This window comes from Montipora foliosa, chromosome 10 (assembly GCF_036669935.1).
Source record: "Montipora foliosa isolate CH-2021 chromosome 10, ASM3666993v2, whole genome shotgun sequence".
NCBI classification, from domain to species: domain Eukaryota; kingdom Metazoa; phylum Cnidaria; class Anthozoa; order Scleractinia; family Acroporidae; genus Montipora; species Montipora foliosa.
Window position 1 is genome coordinate 12,509,887 of NC_090878.1, and position 25,000 is coordinate 12,534,886.

The 25,000-nt window shown below is 40.7% G+C and overlaps 1 protein-coding gene across 1 annotated transcript in view; it reads left to right on the forward strand.

Moving 5' to 3' along the window:
- LOC137972383 (cyclin-G-associated kinase-like) overlaps positions 1-22,770 on the forward strand; it is a 37,140-nt gene extending 14,370 nt beyond the window's left edge. The window contains exons 14-25 of the mRNA XM_068819076.1: positions 1-46; positions 2,335-2,480; positions 3,375-3,488; positions 4,315-4,395; positions 6,257-6,454; positions 12,813-13,006; positions 13,538-14,122; positions 15,228-16,289; positions 17,331-17,482; positions 20,140-20,268; positions 20,917-20,964; positions 21,487-22,770. The exon at positions 1-46 is cut by the window's left edge and continues 77 nt beyond it. Of these exons, the coding sequence (XP_068675177.1) occupies positions 1-46; positions 2,335-2,480; positions 3,375-3,488; positions 4,315-4,395; positions 6,257-6,454; positions 12,813-13,006; positions 13,538-14,122; positions 15,228-16,289; positions 17,331-17,482; positions 20,140-20,268; positions 20,917-20,964; positions 21,487-21,588 (2,857 nt within the window). The 3' untranslated portion in view covers positions 21,589-22,770. The remainder of the gene's footprint in view (positions 47-2,334; positions 2,481-3,374; positions 3,489-4,314; positions 4,396-6,256; positions 6,455-12,812; positions 13,007-13,537; positions 14,123-15,227; positions 16,290-17,330; positions 17,483-20,139; positions 20,269-20,916; positions 20,965-21,486) is intronic.
- The last annotated feature ends 2,230 nt before the right edge of the window (positions 22,771-25,000 follow it).

Consider the following 25,000-nt stretch of genomic DNA (forward strand, 5'->3'; position numbering starts at 1 on the left):
TTGGTTGAAAACTAACCAGAAACACGTTGTCATAATACACTGCCAGGTAATGAACATTTCTCCATGTTGGAAATTGTTTTGGGACTAGCAATAAACATGGAAGATTCATTCAATCTAAAAAAAACGCCCGCGACTGGAACCTGAAAAAATAATTTGTTATTTCTTCAAATGCTTCACAATTAGAACAGATAAGGTGGCTCTGAATACGCTCCTAACCCCTTTGTCGTGTGGCGCATCTTGGCCTGCTCACTACTTTCCAGTTGTAAGAAAATAGGGGTGATGGCCTTCGGTTTTGAGATGTAAGCAAAGACAAAATAGGTGATTTTAGATGGCTCTGTTGTTGCCATAGTAAGCTATTACATCACATTAATTAGTGCGTCTTTTTCATAACATCGCCATCGCATAAAACAGTGTTGTACATGTTTATGACCGCTATTTAAGTTTAGGCCATGTTAGGACCGATTTACACGGTACAATTTTTGTCGCATGCGACAAGCTTGCGACAGGCCTAACACTCATTTATGATTGTCGTGTACGGTAGAAAAAATGTCGTAGCATTTTACAACGCTGCGGCAATCGTAAGTCATGTCGTAGGCCTGTCGTAAGCTTGTCGCATGCGCCAAAAATCATACCATGTAAATCGGTCCTTAAAGGGAACGGCCACTCCAACACAAAAACTTCAAACCACAGAAAATAATGTTTACAATCAAATTAGCTGAAATCGTTAGAAAGACAGCTTTTGTATCGAAAAAATTTAATTTATGAGAATCGCATATTTTTGTTTCCGAATTACCCAGTTGCCGCCATCTTTAATAATTGTGATGGTTTATGTTGCTCTGTTGTTAATCTTGGATAATTAATCAGTCGTGCTTGAATGAATTCGATCAAAAGCAGTGCGTGAGCAACCCCTTTTATGGTTCGTCTTTGTGTTTAAAGTCCCGGCTACACGTTCAAACATAAGGGCCGTTTATACGAGAGAAAATAAGCCGCGGCTTACTCTGGCCGCGGCGTACATAATACGCGAAAGGAACTATTTATACGAGTATAAACTCCCAGGCCAGGATAAGCCGGGGGTCGAGAAAGCCGTGAACGTAGATTCTGCACCATTTATACGAGGTGTTCGCGTCTTATGTAAGCCGTGGCTTGTTTTCTTTCGTACAAACGGCCCTATTGTTATAAAACATTTGTTGGATCAACAATGTTAGAACGTCTAGCATGCATGTTTGATGACGTTTTTACAACATTTTGTGTTGGAAGAATGTTTTGATTTTGATGAAACATTTTCTCCTACATACAACAAATGATAAAGCGTGTAGCCGGCCTTTCAATAATGGTTGCGGTGGCATTACGGAGTTAACACAAGTGTTAAATCAAGTTCTATTGTTCTGTGTTCCCCTAGAGATTCAAAACACCAGAGAGTTTACACTAGAGAAGTGTCAACACTAGTGTTACACTGTGTTTCTCTCAAGTGTGACCGCAAGCAATGTTGTATTGCAAAGACCAATCAGAGTTAAGGGCCCAGTCTCCAATCCGAGAACCACGAGCAATCCAAAATGGCGGAGGGTGACTAAAGTAACGTGTTTCAAATAATGTTATATGCGTCTTTAAAGCCCCGGCTCCGCGTAACATTAGGGAGCTTACGAAACGAGGACGACGACGGCTACGAGGACTTCATTTAAAAATACGAGTTCGCGTTATTCATACTACAAAACTATTTCATGTCGTTTCGCCTTAAAAATGTGTAGTAACTGCCGAGGAATTAAACTGATATGAGTGGGTAGGAAGCGTAGAGAGAGAACTGAAAATTCATCGTCATGTGCTAACGACCTCCACAGAACCTTGAATTTGGTCATTTCACGTCGTCATTTAGGAGATGACGGCAAAGAAATGTACCAAAATGTAAAACGCACCTGCAGAGCTATTGTTTTTGCTCAGTAAACCTATTGTTTTGTAGCGTCGTCGTTGCTGTCGGCGTTGTCGTTTCGTAAGCTCCCTATTGCTAGAAGAACACGACCCAACATTGTCATGAAGACGCTTTTAGCAATGTTGGATACGCTTATAACATTGTTTGAAGAACGTCACTTTAGTCTTTGCAATACGACATTTTTGATCCAACAAATGTTTTATAACAATGTTTGAACGTGTAGACGGGGCTTAACATTGTCAGAAGTGGTCTTATAACAATTTTGGGATGTGTTCTTCTGGCAATGTTAGAACATGTAGCCGGAGCTTAAAACAGTTGCACCAAGACCTGTGTTTTTTTTAATTCCTTGTGGCTACCCGTGGGCTACTAATAGTTCTTTGGGTTTTTGTATTTTTCTTTCTTCTGTTCAGGATGGCAAGGAAGGATCCGGAGTTGTTGTTGCAGCATTTTTCGTTTTCTGTAAATTGTTCAAAAACCCAAACGGAGCCGCTGACATGTTTAGTATTCGCCGTTGTGGAATCGGGCACAAAGTTTCGCTGACTGCTTCTCAAGAACGGTATGGTAGTTTTTGTCGTTAGAAACCTTTACCCTTTCTTAGAAATTAAGCATTAATGCCATTTTATTCCTCAGCCAACTATTTCTGGATTTATTTTTCATCATTTTAACGTTTTCGTATTGCGCTCGACGAAAACTCATTCCAATCGTGTCATTCCTGCGGGATGTCCCTCGGGGACGATCGTGATGCCATTCGATTTCAGCGTTTGGACGCCATCTTGTTCTGGCAGAAATAACCTCGATCTCATGTGATAGTGTTGCGGCTTGCCCAAGGGAAGTCAAGTCCTGTTGGGCGAGATTACTGTCTGGGTGGGTGACCGTCGGGCAATGCTGTAACCGCTCTGGCTTCTTGTATTCTCCTTGCGTTGTGATTGGCCCATTCGATTGTCTGCGTCTGTTCTGATTGGTCATTTTTGGAGAAATCAGAAACAAGACATCCTCGCGATGATTTTGCCGCGCTGAGCGCCGGCTGGTTTGCGTTATCGTCAGTGAATTTGATTGTCAGCGCCTGTCGTGATTGGATAATGTCATGTCGTGGATTATGGCTCCCGCTGTTATGGCAAATAGAGCGAGTTTCAATCGAGTGTCGTAAAACCAAAACCAAAGTAATTACTTTGGCCAATCAAAAAGCACGGAGACAATCCAGTAAACCAATCCAAACTCGAAGTAATTACTCGTAGCCGACTCAAAGCGCGGGAAAATGTGCACGCGCAAGCCACGATTGGTTTTGGTTTCACTTCTGATTGGTTGAATAAATGGCGCGAGAACTTTGAACCAATCACTGAGTGAAGTAATGCAAAACCAAAGCAATTCGCTAATTACTTTTGACACTCAATTGAAAAATGCTCAATATGTTGAGTCCACATTAAGCATATTCTAACTGTTTGCTCTCCAGATACTTGTTGTACATCACCCAGTTAATAAATAACCAAGAGATGAAACCTCACAAGTATTCAGTATACATCAAATCGGTCACCATGCATCCTGTTCCAGCATTCAACAAGGCCAAGTATGTGGGCTGAGTTTCAGTCGATCTCAATCTGACTCCCAGGGTTTTTCTCCGGGTGCTGCGGTTTTCGTCCCGCATCAAAATCGACTCTAGATCAATAACATCCGGGCGGATATCCTCGTATAGGGAAAACTTCTGGTATCTCTCCCTTTCATTGTATTGAATGAATAAAGTTGGTATTATTAAGCTAATGTTCCTTAGGCGAACAGCGTCTTCATCATCATCCCGTTTTTTAAATGCCAGTCTTCGCACCTTAGACGCGCTTGAAAAAAAAGACGCTGAAATGATGAACTCACGGAAGAATAGGGGGGGGGGGGGGGGTTAGTCATTTTGTTACCAGGGGCCCGTTTCTCGAAAGTCCCGAAAAACCTTTTTTGAACCTCCCATTCGCTTGTTTTGGAAAGCCGATCCCTTAATATCTTTTCATGGAAACAAAAAGACAACTTAAATCCTCTACGTTCTTGAGATACAAAGGGAATTGTGACTCCCGAAAATGCCCATAAAGTTTCGGGACTTTCGAGAAACGAGTCCCAGAAGTCTTACACCTCAGCAGTCTGCACCTAGTGCTTGGCGATTGGTAGCGAATCTGTTGGAGTAAAACGGTAAACCGAGGGAGCAATTTTAAAGCAGAATTCCCCTATAGGACGTTTTCAACCAACCTCTAGAGACACCAATAACAATAGAGAAATGTGCGACTTATGGCGGACGAACAAAAGAAGCTAATCAGAGATCTTTTGTTTTCGTCCGCCAACATGGCGGCGGTGACGTCACGTGGAAACCTCCCATTCGACCCTGTGTGCTAACATAGTAAACTCTTCCATTATAGGAATGGCTGCCGTCCGTTTATCGAGGTATATCACGGTGAACAACGGATCCTTACGACAGTGAAAGAAATTGAAAAAATGAGGTGGGAAGGTTTTTTTTGGTAATGTTGAAGTAACAGTCAAGATATGACACGCGTGTTCAATGTCTGAAACACTGATACCTAAATCATTCATTTCTCAAAAACATTCTTGTCCTGAGCGATGATTTTTGTGTAAAGTTTAAAAAACTCAGTAACAACTGTGTTTTATCGGGTTTAAACACGAAGACGCACTATAAAAGGGGTCGCTTCACGCACTGCTGAACGCTTCAAGCAGAGTTTCCTTAATAGATGCATTTTCTATTAAATTGTGTTAACTCACTGTATGTAAGGGATTTTATAATGTTACTCTTTTTATACATTCTTGATTATAATTTTTTATTAACATATTGTAAAGTTACATGTTTGTTGTTTCTGATTGTATTAAAGACCTTATTATTATTATTATTATTATTATTATTATTATTATTATTGTTCAAATTCATTCGAGCACGACTGATTAATTATCAAAGATGGTGATCAACAAATAGCAGCACAGAGACGGAAACCCCAAAAGATATTTCTAGCGCGAAAAAAAAATGGACTGAGAATTAAAAAGGAGAGAACTACAAATAACATTTATGACATATATATTACGGACATATTGCCATAAGGGGCTTTTTTTATTGAACAAATTATCGCAGAGCTCTCCACCGTTGTGTCCACGGTTGATTGATAAATCATTTGCATGTGCCTAAGGCACCACGCCTTTTAAATTGCGTCTTCGTGTTTAAAAAGACGAGGAGTAGCCGAGTGTTTTTAGACCCGATAAAACACGTGCTGCGACTTTAAAAGCATTCCACAAAAAGCGTGTCCCATAGGAGTCCGAACAAAGGTTCAAATTGTGAGAGGAAAACAAAACAAGCTATGTCACGTGCAATCTTTATATCTGATAAACACCGCACACTAATAAGAAGGAGGTTTTATCGATAGAATTCACTGCACGTGATGTATTATCGACCATTTGATAGGTCAGTGGGGTTTTGAATTAGTAATGATTTTTGAACCTACGTTTATACTTGTTAAATACTGTTCACATTATCCACAAATCCCAACGCTAGGAATTTTTGGTGAGAAGGAAAGGAGTATTCGTGTAATGTTAACACTTCTCAGATTACTATTAGCAATTTAACAAATTGATGTCAGTTTTTCATGCGTCTGTCCTGTTATTGATTATGAATTTCGTCATAACATTGTCAAAGTAGCTGTGGACCCAAGAGGCGATAGCCGAGTGGATGTACAGACTACTTTGACAATGTTATGACGAAATTCATAATCAATAACAGGACATCAATTTTTTTTTTACAATAACAAAAAGGCAGAGGGATCAAGATTAAGTCAAAACACGAGAAGAACGCGAGACAAAAAAGGAGAAACTTCAATCTGACGCGAGCAATGTCGCGTCAATATCGCATAAATTATAAATTCATGTGTCTGTCCGCTTATTGACAATAAAAATTAGTCAATGAGCACGCGAGAATTTTGCAGTCATTGTAAAAAGTATATTTTTAACGTTAATTACACGTGTCTGTAATCTTGAACTTATAACTCGTGGCCTGTTCTAAGTAGCACTTTGTGTGCTGTTTTTTTTTTTTTTTAAATACTGACTGGCAAATGTTTACAATAAGGAGTAAACTTTTGCCAGTCCCAATTTTTTCCCGAGGCTTCTTCGTCCCGTCCCGAATTAACCTAACCCTAGGTCTCCACACTGACAACCCTTTGGTGGGTGGGTGCAAATAAAGTTCAGTAATGGCGGACACAGCAAAACTACCGCCCTTCCTAAGGTCACCTGATCATCTTTTACTTAAATCCTTCGTTACACTCAGCCGACAGTGGAAAAATTCACTTTGTTCTCTAATTTTTTTAGGGATTATACCCTGGGTGACGGCAAAGTCTCTTTTCCGGTGAACCTGACTTTGCAAGGAGATGTAACCATTGTAGTTTATCACGCTCGTTCAACCCTTGGCGGCAAAGTGCAGGGGAAAGTCACATCCATGAGGGTGTTTCTATTACAGTTCCACACTGGATTCATCAAACCATCGGCACAGAAACTGAAATACTCAAGGTATGTGTGAATGATATTAGAGAGAGTTATGGATGAATGAAAAGGAGAGAGTTATGTTAGCTGTAGTGTCCCGGTTTCACCGGTTTAGTACAGAACAAATACGACCGGAACGGGAGTTTTTCAGTGAAAGAAATTGTTTTCAACGCGATACAAGGCCTGAGAATTTAGCTTGTCATCGCTTGTCTCTCGTCATTTCGTTTATACAATCAATTAAAGGACATTTGGCTGGCTTTCTGTGCTGTTTACATCGTTCGCAAGCGCCCTGAAGGATAGATGACGCCTTTTTTTAGAAACACTCTTACCACATATAATTTAAACAAAATAACACCTTTTTGTAGTGGAATAAGAAATCGTTTATTCCATGGTTTAACAGTAATACTCGTGGACATTTTGCTCATTGCTCGTATTTTTCCTCGCCCCTGCGGGGCTCGGAAATATACTACGCAACTCGCAAAATATCCGAGCGTATTATATGTTAAACTAGCGAATAAGATGTGTATACATACTTACAGTGCGACGCGCCTTACTGTGGCCTAACAAAGTTTTTTTACAAATTATCCGCGAATCAAGGTGTGCGTATTTGATTGACAGTCACGCCTCCCTTCAAGGTTCGCACGGTCGTAAGTTGAAAACCGTTGCATTGGTTGTTGAGTTGACGTATTAACACGTAATTGTCAAATGTGAAAGTTTGTTGGGTGGCCACAGTAAGGCGCGTTACACTGTAATTGACCACTCCCCATAGGGGCTTTTCAGGGCCAATGAAACACAATCGCGACAGAACAGAACAACAACAATAACTGTTAAGAATCCCAACTGGCCGGAGGCAAACCAGTTGCAAACCAGTTGGCAAACCAGTTTTACAAGTTTCGGCCGAGAAGTTGAAGCAGGGGCTACCAGGAACAAATTCAACGAGTGGTCAGAACGAGTCTTGAACCCGGGATCTCCGGATCTCAAGGCAAGCGCCCTAACCACTGGGTCGCACTATCTCCTTTTCTACAAAACCATTAGGTACTATGTTGGTAATTTAAGACGGAATATGAAGTAAAGCGACCATATTTAACGTGGATAACGACGGTCCGCTCTTGTTACTTCCTCCTCTCCATCAGTGCTCCGTTTTACGGGTACATACATACATACATACATAAACTTTATTCAAGTGTCAATAACTATTTAGCTCTTAGCTAAGAGCTAATTGGGGACACTTAATTAAAATTGATCAATAAAATTAAGATTAAAAAGATAAAATTGATAGATACATGTAAAGATTTACAAATTTAAATACAGTTAACGATTAATTGTAAAAAGAGTTAATTATTTACAATGCTACTAACATTACTAATTTAGTTAAACATATAAATAATTTAAAAAGGGACTAAAATCAGAAGTTATCGTCAGGACTGGCACACTTGACAATTACAGCTCCCGTCCAATAATCCTTTTATGTCCATACCTCGGATTGCGTGTTTAAATGCTTCAAGGCTCGTTTTTTGACGTAAGTTAATATTTATTTTACTCCATAAATACGGTCCTAAATATCGGATACTATGTTTGCCGTATTTTGTAGTGTTCACCCTAGGGATAGAAAAATCCTTGTTACGTAAATTGTATTTACTATTTGAGATAGGGAAAATGTCAATTATAGTCTTGGGTACCAAATTATGTTTCACTTTATACATTAAAATTAAAATGTCTTGTAGTCTTCGATTTTCTAAACTCGGTAGTTTTGCCCATTCGAGGAGCTGCTCGTACGTTGCTGTTTTATTACTGAATACAGCTCGCAAAGCTCGTTCCTGTACCCTCTCTAGCTTCTTAGTGTCTGATGCTCTGCAAAAATGCCAGACCATGTGGCAGTAGGTTAAATTCGGTAGCACCCCAGCCTTGTACAACTGAAGCAAGGCATGAGTAGGAACCAGTTTTTTGAGTCGATTAAGAACACCGACTTTGCTTCCTGCTTTCTTACAAATATCACTTATGTGTGAACTATAGTTCAGTCTACTGTGTCACAGGTCGGTAGTTCATTTCATTTAGTGGATCTTCATTTTTAAATACAGGAAACCATTCACCTTTTTTCCAAGCATCTGGCCATATACCTGAATCGATGCTTGTATTGAATAGCATTGTTAATGAATCTGCAATCCCTGTAGAAGCAAGCTTCAACATTTTAGGTGTAATAGAATCCCATCCACAGGCTTTTCTAGTGTTCAATTTTTCCAATGCAGATTTTATTTGAGCACTCTTTATCTTTCTAAAATGAAATATTGGTCCTTCCAGTTCATATATACCAGTTTTAATGCTTCCTATACTTGAGTGTTCAGACAAATCATTCTCATTCAACATGCTTGCTCCTACACCTCCTATAGCATCCGCCATGGTTGCAAAATAGTTGACCATTATGTTTGATACATTTCTCGGATCCTTTTCAACTTTTCCATCCACTTTCCTAATGTTGATATCAGATCCTTTTTGGCGCTTGTCACTTAGAAAGGGTCTAAAAATATTATAAAAATCATAAGGCTTAGAATTAAGATGATCTGCCTTCTCCTTCCAAAACTTTTTAATGGCTCTCCTTCGGCATTTTGTTGCTTCATTCCTCCATTTCTTCTTTAGCTCCCAATTTTCATTAGTTTTATCTCTAGCATACTTTTTTGCGTATTTCCTTTTTCTCTTGATGGCTTGTTTCCATTCCATTGTCATGTAGGGTACATCAACTTGCCTGACCCTCATTTTTCTCATGGGTGTATGGGTCTCTAAAATGGAATTGAAAAGTGCTTTCCAATAATTCCACTTATCTTCCATTGTGTCAAATATGTTCATCACCCACCAAGGGGCATTTGTAAGTTCTTCATTAAACATTTCAACATCAAGGGATTTCATGCTCCTAAAAGTGATCACTTCCTTGCGATGTTTTGAAATTTTACTCTCCATTAGTGCAAACGTCAAATAATGATCACTAATTTCTGGATTTAAAATTCCACTTCTCTTAAACAGTTGTGGCTTGTTGGTGAGTATAACATCCAGTAGAGTAGATGATGTGTTCGTTACTCGTGTAGGTTCAGTAATTAGGCATTCAAGCTCATAGACCTCCTCCAGGTTTCTCAGGAGTCTACCTTCCCTTTGTTCTGGTTTTAGTCGATCCAAATTGAGATCACCTGTCAATACAATGGTATTACAATCCATTGTTGCCCACAAAAATAACGAGTTCAGTTCTTCCTCCAGCTTGTCAAAATAATTTATTCCCACAACTTTAGGGGGTCGATATACTCCTATAAAGAGCACATCATTGTTGTTGATGGAAACTTTTACGGCTAAAACCTCAATGAACTTGTATTGCCTTGGCAGTTTCACTCGCTGTGGTAATAGTTCTGTGGAAATATAAGCCAGCAAACCTCCACCACCTTTTGCTCTGTCCTTCCGGTACATATGATATCCCTCTAGATGAAACTGTGAGGATGGATATGAACCATCAATCTTAGTTTCCGATAGAAATATCACATGCGCTTTGAGTTGCCTGTTGAGAACTTTCAATTCATCAAACTTATTCTGGATACTGTTAACATTCAAATGTATCACAAGGAGCTCAGATGCATTTCTTTTTCTCTCATTTATAAGACACATGCCGTTTTCATTTTCGAAGTCAAACTCCTGATCAATTTCATTCTCCAAGAAGTTGTCATTTCTTTCATCAATCTCCTCATAAAAGGGAAGATACCGCAGCGTGCAAGAATTGCATATCCATGATTGACTTGTACCTCTAACGTTTTTACGGGTGGTAGTAGCACTGCAGTTAACATGGAAGTAATCTTTACAATCATTGCATATATGCCTGTGATGATTTCGTCTCACCGTCTTCGCACATGACGGACATATCAAGTTTTCAGGCCCAGGCAGTGGGTGAATGTCGCCACTTAACTGCTGCTTTAGTATCGATGGATTAAATGTTGCCGTCCCGTTCCTGTAGTAGTTAATCCTACTTTTTCGAAATTTCCGTCTTATTACTTTATATCTGTAGTGGTGAGATCCCTTGTGATTTAACTCCAAAATTTTGACATCACAAAAAGCTGCAAATCCAAGATGGCCACCATCTTCGAGTTGACTTTTTAATCGAGTTTGCCCTCTCCAGCATGTGAACTGCAGTAGGGCAAGATCTAAATCTTCCACATCGATATATTCACTTGTAATGCCAACTGGGGGCTGATGTAAAAAGCATATAAACGTGAAAAACCCAATCTGCGACATCAAAATGGAGGAACAGGTAAACACACGTCCGACCGCCATTCTCGTTCCCAGTCCAGTCCAAAGCTATTTAAATTGCGTTCTTAACTGCAAGGATCATAGCTTCACTTGATTTCATATCCGCAGTTCATATATGATTCATTTCATATACCATTTCATCAAAGCTATTTAAGCTACACTGAAAGGAAAGAAGTTGAAACAAGGATGTGAGATCCGGGGATTGATCTCGGGACCTCTCGCACCAAAGCCGCGCACTAACCGACTGTGCCCTCAAACATGATGGAGGGAAGTGCACAATAATTAAGATACATGATAGTTATAGTTAAAAGGGACGTTTTCGGAGCCACAGCCACCGTCTACATAATAATAATAATAATAATAATGATGATGATGATGATGATGATAATTTATTCATTTCTATCGCGCCAGCTACATTAAAATATGATCGCCGGCGCGTCAAAATCAATGAAAATAATTACTATACAATACATAATTACAAATATTTAAAAGTTTATAATTAAAAATTTACAATTTGTGGTAGAAAATATACTAGTTAAAAGTATATATACGCACGGGCATAGCGAGTGAAATATTGTTTTTTTGTTTGTTTGCTTTTTTTTTCTTTTAACAAAATAAAAATACACTATTTTCCCGTTCCCATAAGTTGAATAATGCAATACATTTTGGGGGGTTCTTTACGTAAGAACAATACAAGTTTTTTACTCGTGGGACTATCATGCTACAGTGAACTGAATATCCATTGTTTTAATGCAAATAACCCTCCAAATGATCTGTATTATAGGATTTGCGAAAATAGCGAATTAGCGTTTTATTTCCTTTATAAGTGGCACGTGGGAATGTAGACCTGGCTCGTACTGTCGGCGCACTGGAATTCCACCTCTCTCGATTCGCGTGCTTCTGAATGCAAGTTCATAATAGGGGAATCTTTGTTTACATTTTTCGTTTTCTAATTTGAATCAGTACTACTGAATATTAAAAGTGCATTGCATAATGAGCTATCTCTGAGACTTTAAGCGCAATTTACCGGATAATCTCTGAGTAATGACGATTTGAAAATTCGAAATTTTGCAACAAGAAATGAAAGGCCCGCCTTCAACCGACAGGCACTTGCGTGCCGCGGAACAATATTCCGCCCGAAGCTGAGATTCATGCAATTAGATCGCTGCGATAAGCAATGCGAATTTCCATAATAACAAGAACAAAGGGTCGAAAAGCCTGTCGGTTGACGGTAGCCTCGCAGCTCCTACAAGGTCTCACCTGATTGGAGACCACCCTTGAGGTTTAACAAAAGAACAAATAACAGAAACAATGGACCCTAGAGGATAGAGTTGCAGCCCTTTTGTTTTAGGCCTAGGGTCCATTGTTTCTGTTATTTGTTCTTTTGTTAAACCTCAAGGGTGGTCTCCAATCAGGTGAGACCTTGTAAGAGCTGCGAGGTGACCCTCGGTTGAAGGTGGGCTTTTAACGTATAGGCTCATGAGCGCTTTTGCCAGCCAAGAATAAGCATTTTTTTTCGATATATTAAAATTCAGCTTGATAGTGAGGCAGTGAGGACAAAGACAAAGGAAAGTGGATGATATGTTAATATTTTTCACATTCATTCCAACCTGTTTCTATTGTTTTCGTCCTCACTGCCTCGCTATCAAGGTAAGTATTTGATATTTCGAAAAAAGCCTATTTGTCGGTTTTTGATGGCTAATAACTCGCTCGTTGTCGACTCGGAAGGCCTTAAAATTGGAAATTGAACCAAGTTTAACATGTTCTTTTACCTTTTGAAGTCAATAGGCCAGTTTCGCATTCTAACGGTTGGACTGGATCTAGCATGAAATGGAGGCTAATGCGGGCAAATTAATTTGCATTTGAAAAGATTTGCCCGCATTAGCCTCTATTCCATGCTAGATCCAGTCCAGCCGTGAGAATTCGAAAATGGTCTATTTGTGTCAATAGCATAATGCCTTCCGTCAGCAAGTGTCACTGAGACAAGACGTAATCAATGACGTCAGCAAAAGATTCGCCTATAATCCACAGTGACAGGCATTCTTAAAAGAATACTGCATTCCTGACTTTGTCGGTTCATAGTTGCTGGTTTTCTTTCGTTTTCCAGGGATGAGGTAGACATCGCCAAGGACGATGAAGTAAAGTTTACAGCGAACTTTAATGTTACTTTGGACATTAGCGTTGATGCTGAGGAAGTCAACAGCCTCACACACTCTTGGGATACACTCAAAGTGGATAAGCTCTTTCCTCAAGTCTGTTTCTCTACCAAGGATGAGTTCTTGGAGTGTCAGGAGGAATTTGGTGAGTATATTTTCCTTTAAGAAAGAATTGGAGCCCACTCAGTGTAATACCAATAGAACTTTCTATTCTTGGTTTTCAAATGAAGTCATGAGGCGGTGTTCCTCAACGAGGAAACGGGTTCCAAAACATGACTAAACTGAAACTGGGGTTTCAGATCCTTTCCATCTTTTTTTAGTGGATCGTGTTGATTGATTTGTCTTACTGAAAAACCACGTCATCTGTGTAAAGGTAACCTTTGTAAGCATCGTTGTTACATCGTGCGAGATGATTGTTCATTTAATAATGATCAAATATCGACTATAGTACTTGTTTTGTTGGTTATTCAACTAACCGGAGAAAATCACGCAATTACGCATGCTAAGCGGACACAGATTCGGGCTTGTAGCAAGAAAGTCCGGTGAGTATTCAACAACCCTTGTTTGCAAGGTTAAAAACGTTTCCATTTCTAAAGTCCTTGATAAGATGATTGTTGGCAAGTCCTTGAAACTTTAGGGCAGTATTGCTGTACCGTGCATTGTGCTTTTTTCGCAGTGAACGCAGATGACCGTGAATCAAACATGGTGTTTAAGTCCAAGTCAAACGAAGTTGAAGACGATGATAATGGCGAAATTCTCCAGAAAGCTAAATCCGACACCGCGGATGGTGCGTCTGTCAGCAAGCCCAACAGTAACTTCTTTGCTGCTATTAACTGGACAGAAAATGACCAGGAATTCAAAACAAACGATTCCTTTGAGCATAGCGAAGATGATGATGATGACGATTTTGGCAACCTGCGCGATTCTGAAATAATTGCCGCTGACAGGTCAGCATCACAGACGCATGATTTCTTCAACGAGAGAAAAGGAGAGGAGACTAGGGCCCAAGATGAGATAAACTTCTTTGACTTGAAGTCTCCTGTAGACGATGAACTGAGTGAAAACTTATTCACTTTGGAGGACAGCGATTCAGACGAAGATGAGCCAGTCATAAGCAAACAAAGCAATAACGTCGATCTGCTAAACTTAGGAAGTAGTTTTCCTGCAGATTCAGACCAGGAAACGGGCAGAACCTCGAAAAGTGAACCCCACATTCGAGTTGTGGACGGCATGGGAGTCGACTTGCTCAATCTCTCGCCAGGTACGATAACAGACGATCAATTTACCACGTTTTCCGAGTATTTATTGATGATTCTCCAAATATATCCCGACTAGATAAGCGATGGTGTGTCCGAATTTTTCCAAATTTTGAAATATCACCGGTCGTTCCGGAGACCCCTCTGTCAATCAATGGAAGGTCTAAAGGTTTTGAGAGGGTGAAGGTTATGGTGCGAGAAATATTGTCGTGACTTAGATTCCAGTGTTGGAAATTCAAAGTCGAAGAAGTGTATACAGTGTCAGTAGCTCCTGACAATGTGGAAGTTCGAATGATTAGTTTACGAACGGCCAGTTTAGCAATATTGTTCGTTTCATTCTCCTACGACTCCGCAGGGTTAGGGTTAGGGTTGGACTGAGAAGAGCATGGACTGGGGACTAATGTGGAGGAATTCACTAACAGTAGCCTCGACTTCCTGCTAATCTCAGTCCCAACCGGGAGAATAGGCCTCATTCACGATAGCCGCCATGTTGGTTTTCAAATTGTCATGCAAATTAGCCATGTGTTATGCTGGGGGGCAAACATTGGAAAAAAGGCAAATTGCGGAAAATCGGCTCTTGGAAATATTGAAATAGCTTTGCTAAAAGTATATTTTAGAATTTAGGATTAAGTACCTTTTATAATAATATTATATCTTTTGATTGCCTTTGACATCTTGACTTTCTACTTCGTTAAGTGCTCATTTTTCGCTAAAAAAAAACGTGGAAGTAACTTTTGTAATCATTCTATTTTACTGCTTAGGAGATAAACATTCAATGAACGTGAAACACATCATCTGTGTGGCTAAGATGTTCGTTATAACCTCTCGAACTTGTGTTGTTTGCCCTCGCAGAAGTGTGTAGCTAATTTGCATGATAATAGCAAATCCAACATGGCGGCCATCGTGAATAAGGTCTATTAGAAGAGTTCTATTATCACATCTGTACATTTATATAAGCAGGCACTGACGAAGAGTGCAGAATAAAAATGATGGCCCATAGCAGATGAAAAGTTCTCTTTGCCGATGCCGTTGTATTAATTTAACCAATGCATTCAGTCAAGTGGTCATTGCCATTCTTTTTTTGTTTTTCTTTTTTGCTGTATCTTGCAGGTAGAAGTAAGGACAGTCAAAACGTTGACTTATTTAGCGGCACAGAGAAAGCTCAACAGAGAAGCATGAAACGGAATAAAAGTGCAGACGACGTTTTGAGTCCTGGAGCTCTTCACGGCGAGGAAGAGTTTTTCAGTCAGTTGGGAAGCCACAGCGCAAGTTCCAGCCGAGAGAATGTCTCATCGTTTACAGTCCCTGGGAGTGAGTCTGCTACTTTCGACCCCTTCAATACAACGAGGACTAAATCCTCAGACAGTGTGGATGATCTCTTTGCAGGCGATTCCCAGAACGCCTCTCCGGATCTTTTCGACCCGTTTAGTTCGAAAAGTTCGATTGAGAAGCCATCGGGCGAGTTCGATCTTTTTGGCTCGAAACAAACGAGAGAAGCCACTTCCTTCGACCCCTTTTCCTTAAAGCGAGGCGAAGGCAGCGCCGAGTCTTTCAATGTCTTTGGAAGCAGTGAAAATAATGCAAAATCTGAAACATTTGATGCATTTGGTTCAACACTTGCTCAAAGCAGTAGCAGCACCGAAACATTTTACTCTTTCGCTTCCAACAGTTTTGATCCATTTGGGGAGAAACCTGGGGAAGCAAGTGAAGACCTTTTAGGAATGGGCGCCCCGCCCCAAACCTCTAGTAGCACAACACAGGCCCAGACAAAAAGCAACGCGGACTTATTTGGGGACTGGGGAGATTCCACAACAACACCTCTACAACCAAACAAGATACCTTCTCCTAGTCCTTCTCGAAAAGCAAACGGCGCTGTTCCACAGAGCAAATCAACGCCCATTGATCCGTTTGCAGACTTTGGGAATTTGAAGTCAAGTTTGCCAAAGACCGCATCGGCGCCAAAATTTCAAACGGCGAACAATTCTCCAATAACGAACCCTGGGCCCAAGGCTAGTGCTAGTGCTTCTTGGTCCCGGCCGGCCCAACAGCCCCCGCGGCAGTCTGGGGCTAACCCTTCGTCGCCCAAGGTACAAAAAAAGGCTAACTACACGCCCTCTTATTCCATGTCTGGTTCTTCGGGAATGTTTGGGAACTACGGACAGAAATGGAACGGTGAGTATCAAAAATGGGTTCTTACGTATCTGTTTCACTGATCCCAGAGGCTCTAAACTGGCTTCATTAAGTAACCTTGTAACCAAGTCGACACGCAAGAAGTTTTGAAGGGGGTTCGTTTGAATTATTTGTATGACCTCAAGTATCTTTACCCCAACATTAAAGGGGCTAGGTCACGCTATTTTAGGCAATTTTGTTTAATTTTGTTAATTATAAGCTCTAAAGGTCAAATTGGCAGAGCAAGAGTCTTTCATTTGCAAAATCATGGCCACATAACAACTGAGAATGATTTTCCAGCTTTGTAAATGACATTTTGATATGGACTGATATAAATTTGAAAAAAGGTGGGCCGACGTTTTTCAAATTTACCCAAATTAAATCCATTTCAATCCTCTCCAGTTTCGTCCATCCATGTCCCTTCTTGGATTCCCTGTGTTTTGTTAAAGTTGTTCTATAGCTTTGAACAGTTATTTTGATATTTTAGTTAATTCTATGACCATTCGATCAGTGCTGAAATTGCCTAAAATTGCGTGACCTAGCCCCTTTAACTCTCTCCCTTTTGCTAAACTTGTTCTTCAAAATCGCTGTTTTAGAGAATCTCAAATACTGAAGAACCAGCTCTAATTTCATATACGACCGTGTAAGGGAGGGGAATGGGTCCAACACTGGGTTGCCGTTACAGACTATTTTGCATTCTCTACTTGCACAAATCCCATAATACACCTCTTTTTTTAATAATTCCCAGAATTCTGCATAATGATTGTTTGCAATGTGTCCCAAGAGAAATCGAAAACAATGCCCATGCAATTTTTTTCTTTTGGAGGGTCGGGGGGAAGAGGTGCATTATGGGATTTGTGCAAGTAGAGAATGAAATGAAATAAATGTGTATATTTTTGTAGTCTTGCGATATTCTGTGACATAAATCCGGTATCGAACCCATTCCCCTTCTTTGCTCACTCGACTGTGACTAATATTTTCGCTTTTCAAAGCAATCTCAGTCCCCAATATACATCTCCTTAATGCTATAATTGTACATTTTAGCCCCGAAGCCTGTTGGGAAAAACGAGTTCAGTGACATTCTCAACGCGCAAGGATTTAAATCTGCTGCTGGTGGTGGACAAGAATCAGGGCCACAAACACTAAAATCACTGAAAAAAGAACAGAATAAATCAGAAGACCCAGTCAAGGCAAAGGTGAGACCTCGTGGTCGTTCAAAGTATGTTACTCAATTAAATGTTGAAAACAGGCCTCAAAGTGTTGCGGTTTTGCCATTAGACGAGGTTTGTAGGGCAATCTCACGGAATCACGATGAGGCACGAAAATCTTGGTGGAAACAGATACAAAAGTTGAACCAATACAGAGAGTCCTTTGTGTCTTGCTCAAGGGTTTTCACTCATTTCCATACCTTGTAATCAACAGCTTAAGCAACGGCGACAGCAACGAGAACGTCACAAATTTGCATATTTAGTGGGCAAAACCAATAACTTTGCACGCCCAGCACGTGCGTTTCTCACTTTTGTCCATTTCTTTGCCGTCGTCAGCAAAACTACAACGTGAGATAGCCAAATTTGAGGCTTTATGACGAACGTCAGCACTTGAGAGTAAATTTTCATTCCCTCCCCTAAATTAAGCGCCGTCCCGACCAGTATCATTTTTTAGAAACTATCGCACCCTTGTCATATTAAAAAGGTTGAAATAGTCACGACGTGATCAGACACCTGAACGTGAATTTATATTTTGAGATGACGTTCTCGTTGCCGTCTCCGTCGTCGTTGCTTAAGCTCCCTAATAGGGAGTTTAAGAAACCATGACGGCTACAGAGACGAAAATGTCCCTTCAAAATATACGTTTGAGCTATTTTAAGTATTTCATGATTATTCCATCTTGTTTATATTATACAATATGGGCGAAGTGTCCTAAAACTGGATTGGTAGGGACGGATTTGAAGTAAAGAGTGAGACTGAAAGATTCACTGTAGTTTGTACACGTTGTCGTCAAAACTTTAAATTTGGTCATTTCACGTTGTAGTTTTGACGAGTATACGGGACAGCAATGTTCAAAAATGCGTGCCGCACGCACGTGCAGCACGATCATTTTGGTTCTTTCAACCAATATTAGGGCCGTTTATACGAGAGAAAATAAGCCGCGGCTAACTCTGGCCGCGGCTTACGTAAGCCGCGAAAGGAACTATTTATACGAGTATAAACTCCCCGGCCAGGATAAGCCGCGGCTTGAGAAGGCCGTGAACGTAGATTTTGCACCATTTATACGGGGTGTTCGCGGCTTACGTAAGCCGCGGCCAGAGTTAGCCGCGGCTTATTTTCTCTCGTATAAACGGTCCTAATATTACTGCTTTTTGGCGTTGAGGTTGCCGTAGCCGTTGTCGTTTCTTAAACTAGGGAATTTAAGATCCACGACGGCGACGGTCGACGAAAACGTCACCTCAAAATATAACTTGGCTCTATCATAAGTCTTTCGCGATTATTCAGTCTCATTCACGTCCTACAATGTGGGCGAAGTATCCTACAAACAAATTGGTACGAGCGGTTTCAGAGTTAAAATAGAGAATGAAAGATTCTCTGTTGCACGCTTACGTTGTCGTCAATAGGGCCGTTTATACGAGAGAAAATAAGCCGCGAACACCCCGTATAAATGGTACAAAAGCTACTCTGCACGGCTTTCTCAAGCCGCGTCTTATCCTGGCCTGGGAGTTTATACTCGTATAAATAGTTCCTTTCGCGGCTTACGTAACCCGCGGCCAGAGTTAGCCGCGGCTTATTTTCTCTCGTATAAACGGCCCTAATACCTCAAACTTGGTGATTTCACGTCGTCGTTATGCAGAGGACCGCTAAGATACTTGCTAAAATCCGTGCTGCACGTGCAGCACGATTATTTATGCTCTTTTAACCAATGATATCATTGTTTTGTGCCGTTGTCGTAATCGTAGCCGCCGCCGTTTCTTAAATTCCCTAATCCCTAATGACGATGGGAACGGCAACGATAACGTTTTTTCAAAATATAAATTCTCATTGAAATCACTTCACGACTATTCCAAGTTTTTTAATATGACAAAGGTGTGGTAGTTCCTCAGGAATGAAATCGTTATGAGCAGCGCTTAATTTAGGGGAGAAAATTAAAATATATCCTCAAGTGCTGACGTTCTTCATAAAACCTCAAATTTAGCGATGTCACGTTGTTGTTTTGCTGACGACGGCAAAGAAATGGACAAAAGTGAAAAACGCACGTGCAGGGCGTGCAAAGCCATTGTTTTTGCCCACTATATATGCAAATTTGTGACGTTCTCGTTGCCGTCGCCGTTGTTTTTGCTAAAGCTCTCTAATATTGTTCTTGCCACGAAAGCATGAAGTTCATATCTTCGAGCTAACGTGTAATTTTCTTTTCATTATGTGGGCAATAAATATCTATAGTAGAGATTGAAAAGCAGGTTTTAATAAAGTTACTGAGTATTAATACAAACAAAAAAGGCGCGAATCGTAACCTCGTTGCTCAATATGAGCATTCGTGTTACGTACTAAAAATACGCCACTCGGCTTCCGGATTTAGTGGTCCTACTGATGCTACGATCCTGGGTGCTTTTATTCCTCATAAAGCACGCCCGTCCATATAATAAGTGTTATGCAGATCTACGAGGGTGTTCACCATTCCTGAGGACCATTGTAGTAACAGTTACGTTCTAAACACAGTATTTTCTAGGATTTATGACGCTTTTGCTAGCATGCAACGTTGAGCTGTGAACGCCATTCCCGCTCTCACTTGGTGGCCACGTCATACGGTAAACTCTCTGTAGCGGAATTTTAAAATACAAACAATGTTGCTCTGTTTTTTGAAGGTGAATGAGTGGGCAGAAGGCAAAAGAGGGAACATTCGAGCTTTATTGTGCTCTTTGCATAAAGTTTTATGGGAAGGCGAGAAAAGATGGGAACCCTGTGGTATGCATAATCTTGTGCAGCCCGACCAGGTAAGATGGCCGCCAACTTATTTTCCAGAGACTTTTCCCGTGAGTTGTCGAGCAAGGAGTGACCCTAGCATCGATGAAAAAAGGTTGGATCGACGCACGTTTTAAAACAAATGTATCTATACCTACTTCTTGTGTCGAGGCACTTGCTTTGCTTGTTATTTTGACGACTGCCTTTTCTTTCGTTTCTGGTTTTATCACTGAACTTAGTTCAGTTACAGAGGGTTAAACTGAACACTGCATTGAATAATTTTTCGCGTGACAGATTATGAACTCACGGCTCACTGGAAGACCACTGCTATTGACCCGTGGCCCTTGAGGGCGAAGGGTCTAATTGTTTTAGTATCACCCAACTAGTCGGACAGGAAAGGCAATAAGAAAGTTATCAAATGCAAGTTGAAATACATTTATTTGGGAATAAAACGAAAGAAATCGTCACGCTTTTCACTACTCGAGGACTATTACTAATAGTCCTCTAGTAGCGTCGCCAATTAAAATGCAGATTGCATTAGTCCACTAGTTGGGTGATATTAAAAAGTGATATTGTGGTTAAAGGTAGCAACACTCCACCAGTGAGTTTAACTTCAAGAATCTGCTAAGCTTGTGGTGGTTGACTTCTATCGGGTTACCGTGTTGTTCTCCCCTTTTTAGGTCAAGAAATGGTACAGGAAAGCCGTTCTGTCGGTGCATCCTGACAAGGTAAGAAGCCCTTGCAATAATAATAATAATAATAATATCATCATTCCCTGGACTTTCTGTGTCTTTTTAAAAAGGCTGCTACAACAACACTGCAAGCACCGATTGCCAATCTGTCGTGGGCTCACCTGTAATAACAGCTATTAATTAGTAGTAATCTCAGATTATTGAAGTGCGTTCGACAGTCGCTCAGCCTGTTTTTCCAAGCTAGAAAACTAAGCATGTGACAAAGAGACTGTCATCAGATCGAGATCAATACGCGTGTCAGAATGCACGTGAGGGTGCCCCTGCAAACAACAAAAGAATCTTCGGAGCGGCTAATTTTGTGTCCCTTGCAAAGAAAAATCTCGATTTTTTTTTGGCATGACCACACCATCACCCAATCTGAACAAAATTAGGACGGGTTCTCCTTCGGTGGAACGCAATAAGCACTAATTGACTAGCCCTAAGGGAAACGGTGAGTTTTGTCTACCCGAGACCTGTAGTGTTAGACTAGTTAAAATCAGTACCGTCCTTTCCTTTCAGCTGACTGGTTGCCCAGAGGAGGCATTAGCGCGAGCGATCTTCATGGAGTTAAACGATGCCTGGGCGACATTTGAGGAGGAAGGTTCAAAACCGCTGTATTAGATAACTTTGTAAATTCACTGTTAGGTAATCTTAGGCCCCGTCCGCTGCGTGTTCTCTTTCCGGATTCGCCTTCCGTCCACACGTATCCGGCGAATCCGGAGGATTTTTCGAGATATTTAGAAAACTTTTTGGGATATTTAGGCATTTTTTTTGAGAATTTCCGGAAAGATATTTAGCCGACCTAAAGGGAAAGTGTCACGAGAAGCGCATGCGCTAGCGTCTTGTGAAAACTTGAAAAGTGTTAGGTTAACTTTTTTCAAATTGAATCGACAAATTCAAAATGGTGTCCACTGGGGAGGGCCATGGTGGACAAAGGAGAAACTCCGGTGAATATACGTGAGTCACGCGTGAATCCATGATGGCGGCTAGAATTTTCCGTGGGCTCGAGAGCAAACAAACTCGAGCATGCGCAGCTCATGGCAGTGCCCCTTTAAGTGATATTTGTGTAAAGGCCTAACGAAATGGTATCGCTTGCACGCCTGATGGCGCATGCTATGTTGACGATAGTCACAGAGGAGTCCTGGATACTAGAACGAATCTGGTTGCTATGTTGCTATGATCTGCATGCTATGCATGCTATGTTGACAATAGTCACAGAGGAGTCCTGGATACTAGAACGAATCTGTTTGAGTGTAGACGGGCAAATTCGATTTGAATACGTTACGTGTGGACGTGAAAGTTTTTGAATCCGTAGGGAAAATAAAGAAATATCCGGATACGTGTGAACGGGGCCTCAATGTGAAATGAAGACGTTCGGCTTCAATGTGTCACCCAAGATGTAAAAAATTTAATCAAATTGTGAGAGCATGAAATTTGGGCGTGATCGTCTGGGATAAATATTGACCTCACACAATGACGGCTTCGACGAGGTCGCGGATAGAACCAGAAAGCAGTCATTTCAGTTGTCGTTTTGATTTTTCGGTCATATTTATTAAGTGTCCAGGGGTTAGAATGGTATAGACACAACCTCGTTCCCAGGAGAGCCTGGGAACGAGGTTGGTATAGACATACTTGATTTTAAGTGATAAACTGGAAAATCACCAGGTTGGTGTGTTCGCATCCTCTAGAGAACACTTAAACTTGGACATTTCACGTCGTTGTTTTGCAGAAAGTCAAAGAAATTACCAAAATGTGAAACGCAGGTGTAGAGTTTGCAGAGCTGTTGTTACACTCTTTTTTTTTTCAAAAAGAACCTTTGTTCTAAGAACGTTGAGTCTGAGATTAACCAAAATTTTAAGAACGTATTAAGGACATTCCTCAGGCTGAGTCGATTGAGAACGATTTTATTTTGCTCATTTTGAAAGCATAAAGTAAAGGAAAATAAATGTAAAGTACTTAAGGGCATATTTTGTATAACATAACTGACAATGATTTTCTTATGGCATGATACACATCTCACTTTGTAGTAATGAGCAGTTCTTATTTATAATCGTTCCAAAATCAAAGTTATCAGGTGAAACAAAGCCTGATGGAAATTTAAGAACATCTTAAGAACATTTTCACCCTCACAGCGCAAGAATATAAGAACGTTCAGCCTCAGATCCAAAATTAGACGTTCTTATAAAAAAAAATAGTGTATTTCTTATTCACGCGTTCTCTGTCGTTGTGTTTGCGTAGCATCCATAAGAGGGGACGTAAACAACGACGACGTCGACGACAACACGAAAACAATAAATAGATAAAAACAATAGCGATTCAGGTCACGAACGTGAGTTTCAAACCTCGGTACCTTTCCTATCCGTTCTCGTCCTGACAATGGCGTGAAATTTCTAAATTTGAGGTTATGCCGAGGACGAAAGCAGCTAACCCGATAAATTTTCAATTTTATCTCAAAACGTGCACACTGCATGTTGTCACCAAGTTTATTCCTGGAAAGTTGATGAACACTCTCTCCCTCCGTAAATCGCTTTTCGAGTGAAGATTAAGGGTGCGTTCGATTGAACGTATTCCGGAATAGGAATACATGGAATGTAAGTTAGAAATCCTTCGTTTTTACGGAGATTCACATTCAAATTGTCAAACATCTGCTAAAATGCTATTTAAAACATATTTTTATTATCCTTACTGCTTCGAAACGCGCCAAACATACCGTTTTCATCATCACTCCACGTACTCTTATTCCGGAATAGGGTCAATCGAACGCGAACTAAGAATGAACGATTCACAGCTGTGTGCCCACGTCGTGTCGTCAAAAGTTCAAATTTGGTATTTTCAGCTTGTTGTTTTGCTGAGTGTGGCAGAGAAATGAACAAAAATGCGTGTAGCACGTGCAGCACGATTGCTTTCCTTTTTAAACCTTTATTGTTATATAGGTGAATTTTTCCCCAGCAGCGCGCTCTCGCATTAGTTACTTCGAGGTCATATGACATCTAACAATAAAACTGTTTCCCGCCAAACGTCTCTGAGCGGGCAACAGTGCAAAATCTATGACGTCAGAGGGTAACAGTGCACTGTTACCCGCGAATGCCGAAGACCGCCGTTGCTGTGGCCGTTGCACGCTTCTATTTTTGTGCTCTATAACAAATCACTTAATGACTGGTCCCTGGGGAAACAGTTCATTTTGTTTCCCTCGAATCTCAATGCAGCAGCCGAGGGAGACATTGAGATTCGAGGGAAGCAAAATGAACTGTTTGCCGAGGGACCAGTCATTGAGTGATTAATATTTTTTGGGAGTTTTGTGGCGTGATCGTTGGCTTAGTCATGGCGTAGGAATTGGGCACGGTTAAATTATCTTCAGTAGTGCGAACACGAAAGACGGCGAGCTGTACTCAGAAAGCTCTTGTTGTGCTTTACCTTTTGGTTTGAATAGTCACTTCGAGAAAATGCTATGAACATGAAATTGTGAGCGGCAAGGAATTCAGCGAACACATCTTGTTCACTCAATGTGTGAAGCTGAATGGGGGAAGAAGTAAGTTCAATATCTTTTTAATAGAGCTTTGCAGAAAGTACTTTTGAGGAAGTGTAAATCAATTATTCAATTCGTCTTTCGAAAGAGATGAAGAATTAATTTTGCAGATCTTCGAGGGTTATTTGCCTCTTTGGAGGACACCTTCGCCTATTTGTGTGATTATACATATGTTTCCAGTCTCATCCACGAATTTCTTAGTTCAGTTTAATTTCTAGCCAAATGACTATGTTGGCTTTAAGTTCAGGCAGCTCACAATTTTTGGTGCTCTCGCTTTTCTTGGTTGATTTGAAGCGCGATGACTGTTGGCTGGTATTCATGCTCTCCTCGGGACCTTTTAGTTCAGGAAAATCGTATGAATGAACGTAAGTGCATTTCGCGATTTATTGGCGCGAGTGATTCTTTGAAAGATCACAAAATTGCACGAGCCATCGGCGAATGGAATTTGAGAATCTTCCAAAGATCACGAGTATCCGTAAATTACGAAATACACCAGCAAGTTTGTAC